This window comes from Spinacia oleracea, chromosome 3 (genome assembly GCF_020520425.1).
Source record: "Spinacia oleracea cultivar Varoflay chromosome 3, BTI_SOV_V1, whole genome shotgun sequence".
Lineage (NCBI taxonomy): Eukaryota > Viridiplantae > Streptophyta > Magnoliopsida > Caryophyllales > Amaranthaceae > Spinacia > Spinacia oleracea.
Window position 1 is genome coordinate 80576949 of NC_079489.1, and position 5193 is coordinate 80582141.

General features: G+C 36.2%; 1 protein-coding gene across 2 annotated transcripts; it reads right to left on the bottom strand.

Moving 5' to 3' along the window:
* Positions 1-334: 334 nt before the first annotated feature.
* Positions 335-3997, bottom strand: LOC110780431 (B3 domain-containing protein REM16). 2 transcript variants are annotated; one of them, XM_056840517.1, is made up of 5 exons: positions 3758-3997; positions 2164-2620; positions 1266-1412; positions 910-1097; positions 335-817 (listed from the first exon to the last, which is right to left on the bottom strand). In XM_056840517.1, exons 1-5 carry the CDS (start codon positions 3863-3865, stop codon positions 536-538), a joined length of 1182 nt encoding a protein of 393 aa, XP_056696495.1. In that variant the 5' UTR covers positions 3866-3997; the 3' UTR covers positions 335-535. The 2 variants fall into 2 exon arrangements, with proteins under 2 accessions (XP_056696495.1, XP_021840512.1); XM_021984820.2 differs by having other exon boundaries at positions 1266-1415; positions 3758-3996.
* Positions 3998-5193: the final 1196 nt, after the last annotated feature.

Below are 5193 nucleotides of genomic sequence, written 5' to 3' on the forward strand. Positions count from 1 at the left end.
GAGTTTGAACTTTACACATGCATGTTATATCCTTAAGTATGAAATGTGAAACCTACTTGTGAATAAGGAGACCTTGTTCTCTTCGCCCGTGTCGGTCTAATTTATCTATTTTCCGGTCTGGTCTAGTCTGATTGCTTTACGTGAGTGTTTTTTTGCCTTTTTTAGTCTGGTGTGATTTTTCTGATGTAATCTAATAAGCTATAAGAATAAGATGAAGAGAACAAAACCTAAGGTCTCATGAATGAACAAAGTAGTGAAGCCATCTTAGAATCTTTTGCTGGCTTTTTTGCATGAAAATTCAAAAACTGTTTCTTTCACTGCCTCAGCTCGCATATAACTAGTACCAAGTAGAATGAGCAAAGTAAAGTTTATGATATTACCAGAAAGGAAGATGGGAAGCAGAAAACAAAAACATCCATCAGTAATACTGCTACAGAAACAGAAACCAATGATTTACTCTTCATGTATTCTGTTAATTTCTTCAGGTAATTTACTCTTCATGTATTCAGTAAATTTCAATTAACACAATGATTCGTCAAGGAGTTACTAGAGTTGGAGGAACAGCTTCAGGAACCACTCGGAATATGCTAACATCGAGGATAGATCTTTCATTCTTTGCGCCACAAGGAACAAACACGCACACATCAAATTCCTCCAACAAGTTTTCGCGGGCAAACTTTTTCCATCCTGCACCTTGAAAACCTATGTTGTTTCTGCTGAAGCTAACTCTGCAATCCCATGTTTTCTCCTTCACTATTAGACACACTTGTTGCCCTTTTCTGTAACGAATTCTGGGTTTCCAATCTGAAGGAATCGTCTATAACCATCACCAACAAATCTAAGGGTTAAACTAACTCAACGCTTAAGCTGCTAAAGAATAACTGTACTAGCTTTTTATAATGTTCTTACCAAATAAAAGCGCTTGTAAACACAGGTAGGTCTCATCACTACAATGAATGAGTCCTTGAACTGTACTGACGCCATCTTTGCCTTTGTCAGAGCATTTGCTTTCTCTTCCTCAGTTATCTCTCTTCTATTTGATCTGTAACACATTTGATGAAGACTAAAGCTGCTTTCATTGCCGGTTATCTTTTTGTCTGCGATTATTTCACAATTACTACAAGGTTGTAAAAAGGAAGGGGAAAGAACAACATTCAGCAATACAAACTAATCAACGACAGAAACAATTATATTTTCTCGTTCTCTGCTTTGTTCATTTATGCTTTTCAAAACAAAACAAGATTATCTAATAATGTTGAACGTACCACCATTGCGCTTCCGTTTGCGTGAAGAACTAGGTGGAGATTCTCTAGCTATAGCAGTAGCAGTTTTGTTTGGTGTAGTTTTAGCCTCTTCTGAGATGGAATCCTCTTCATCAGAACTTTCATCTGATTCATCCTCATCATCTAAATCTTCTGTACAAAGAATGAAAAGATGAATACATAAATATGTTCAGCTTTTTCTCATCAGTAAAACTACAAACTTACAAAGTCACGTAGACAAGATATACTACATATATATTAATTAGCCTAGTGAATAGGATCGGAGCTTGGCTCTGTGACTGAGGTCATGGTATCAACCTCCCAAAGGTAGGGGTGAGCGAAAAGTTAAGGTACCCTGAAATCGGAACCGAAACCGGTTAGGAAGCTGCAGTTCCGACTCTCAATTTTTGGCAACTGGTATCCTGTTGGGCACCCTGTAAACACTGATTCTAATACTGAATTCCCGAAATTTGAAACCGGAACAAATAAAATTGCTACGTAGACCCAAAACATAAAACAATTTAAGCTCATTGTTTAATAATATAAATATAGAATTCCAATTTAAGCCTAAACTATAAATCAATCAAACCTCAAACCATACATTAGATTTTTTTTAATAAAATACTCCGTTTTTAATTCTTTACAGCAACAGGTACCCTGTTCGAATCTGTTGCAACATGTCCAGGTTCCGGTTTTCCATTTCATGAACCTATTGCAAGTTTGCAACAACATGTTTTGGTTCCTGAAATTTTAACAAGGTACCCCTATGGTACTCACCCCTAGAGCTAGGTGATCTTGGAAAGTTGGAAGTTGGCATTGCAGCCCCCCCTCCCAACTCCCAAGTGTCTGAAGTTTTATCTGGTCAGTCCTGTTTCATTAAAATTAAGAAAAGAAGTTATACCTTTAGCACGAGCAGTTCTACCAGAATTACTCTTAGGAGTACTAGCAGGGTTCTTTTTACGCCTGTTTCTAGGAGCACTCGATTCAGAGTCATAATCTTCTTGGCTTTTATCACCAGTCAAATCCTTTCTTGTTTTTTCACTACGATCATGATCCTCCTTGTCATCATCAGAGTTCTGCTGAACTTTCCTGACAAAGTATGATGCTTCTTGCTCGCATAAACTTGCTCTATCAAAGAGCAAAACCTCAAAAGATTCTCGTCGATTGTATTTAAACACCAGGATATCTGCCTTTTTCAAAGAGTAAGCCTTGACAAATTCTTCCCACCCATCTCCGTGAAACATAATATCATCCTCTTCTTTCTTCAAATTGACATTCCAGGAAACTCTATTTACTTTAAGAACTATTTGTTCAGGTAATTTACTCTTCATGTATTCAGTAAATTTCTTCGGAAGTGTCTGATTGTAACACATTGTGAAAAAAGTACCCACACATTAGAGGAGCAACATGAAGAAATATAACAGGCTAAATAAGTAGTGCAACTCGAGGATTTGAACCGATGGACACTGAAAATATAGTTACTAGATATCTGAATCTTGATGCACAGATAATAAAAGGCAGCTACTAGAAAATACAAGTATATGCAGAGTATTTCCAACAGTACTACTCCCACTGGCTTGAATTACTCAGTTATTTCTAATTATTTATACTAAGAAATGTGACAATTGATTCTATTTCTAATTATTTATACCGGACTGAGAGGAGTAGGAATCCGCAATGCACCCGAAGGACCAGGGAGGATCTTTTACCGGGATCACTTGTATGGATGAGCAAAACTATCCGAAAAACCAAAAACACGAAACCCGATTCAGTATTCGATCCGAAAAAGTGGATACCTGAACCGATAGAATTACAGGTATCGGGTATGGTTACGGATATCACAAATAACGGGTACCTGATCCGATAATGCTATAGGTTCGAAAACCCGACCCATGGTCACCCCTGACCATTTGGGGCCAGGGATAGTAATTTTTATGAAATTATTAATTATAGAAGGTAAAATATATAATATTATGTTGATGGCATACTGATTGAGTGCATTTGTATTCATGTTTGAATTTTCAAAACTTTTTTTGCCTGCGATCTGTCACTCCTACCTTTCACTCCAGGTAGACGGATTGATTACCGTCAAGCCTAGAGCACACTAAGCCACAAAGCAACCATGGCAATGGAGAGAAATAATCCACATTATTTTAAAAGATAAAAATAACACAAAAACCATATCATCCACTTAAGGAGAATTAAGTTAGAAACCGATGAGGTGCCACTATAAACAAAGGAGAATCAAGGACATTGGAGTCTATTCGTCTCGGATTAATTGCAACATTTGTCCATCAGTTTGGAGTTGTAAATTTGACAATAAGAGATTAATACAACACCAAAAATCACATTATTGATAGGCCATGTCACTCAAAATCAATTGGAAATGGGGTAAATTCACATGTAAATTTGGAAGAGTTTCAAAATCATTACAACATAGAACTGCATATATATTACAAAGTTTAAAAGTAATTCAAATTCAAAAGAACACTTACAAGGTGATGATGGAAATTAGTGGGTAAAGTTAGGAAGAAATTAGCAAAGTGAAAATTCTGCCAGTAGATCTCCTCTTCCCATGTTCTTCTGTTATTTGAGTCCTCCATAGTATCTGCAAATTCTAAATGTGATTCTTTCCTTAAGAATTGCAACTTCAGTTGAACAGAAAGAATTATGAGATTTTACCCTAATCATTATAGGTAACAACATTTAATTTGTGTGTAACTGACCTCGATATAAATTTCTAGTCAAGGCCGTTATGTAATTATACACAGTTGGATAAAAAAATAAAATTATAATACTCTTTTCGTCCCTTTTTAGTCTTTATGCAATCTGTTTTATCTTTATATTTAAAATATTTTCTTTTATGTGTTAATATAAATCTCTATTTTATAAGTGAAGAGCTTAAGGTTTTTCGGTAATAATAATTTTGGTGTCCCCAATTTAGAACACTAAAATACCATCGATTACTTTACAATTTAATTAAAAATTAGAAAACAAAATAGTCTAACAAACATCCAAACAAAGAAGTCGGTAAAAACGTCTCCCAAATCAAGAAACAAAAAAGAGTGTATCACTATTAACGTCCATGTTTCATTATCGTAATTGACGTAATTGATTGTAATTTATGCATCAAATATCTTTATATTTTGGTAGTTGAATGTTTATTTTTGAATGAAATTGTTATAATATATGGCAATATATTCTCATTAATTAATAAATATTCTATGTTGTCATTTCCATTAATTAGACATGAAAGAAATTATTTCCATAGCATTTTCATTTCTTGAATATCTATTATATAAGCCAAGAGCTGAGGGCTTTTTCGTAACCTAACTTTTCGTGTCCTCAAGAAAAAGACGAAAATGCCCTCTTCTGTTGTCAAAACACTTCGTGTACAACCCATGTCCCATTCCTCCGCCGCTCCCCTATCATTCTCACATACTTTCTCTCTCCTTCCCTCAAATCTCCATCTCCTTCGATCTCCCTCAAATCTTCATCTCCTTCGATCTCCCACAAATTTCCGATCTCCTTCCCTCGCAAAGGTCTTCAATCGCCTCCACCCTCAACCACCGTCGCCACCATTATTTCCCCAAATTGTCGTCATCGAGGATGTCTCCCTTTATCTCTCGCCTCCATCGTGCGCTTCCGATCTCTACCGATCACCGTCGTGGCCACCATTATTTCCGAAGGTGAATTCATTTTTCAATTTTTGTTTTGGTGTTCAATTGAGATTTATCTTAATGAGGGCTTTTTCTAACCTAACTTTTCGTGTCCCTCAAGAAAAAGACGAAAATGCCCTCTTCTGTTGTCAAAACACTTCGTGTACAACCCATGTCCCATTCCTCCGCCGCTCCCCTATCATTCTCACATACTTTCTCTCTCCTTCCCTCAAATCTCCATCTCCTTCGATCTCCCTCAAATCTTCATCTCC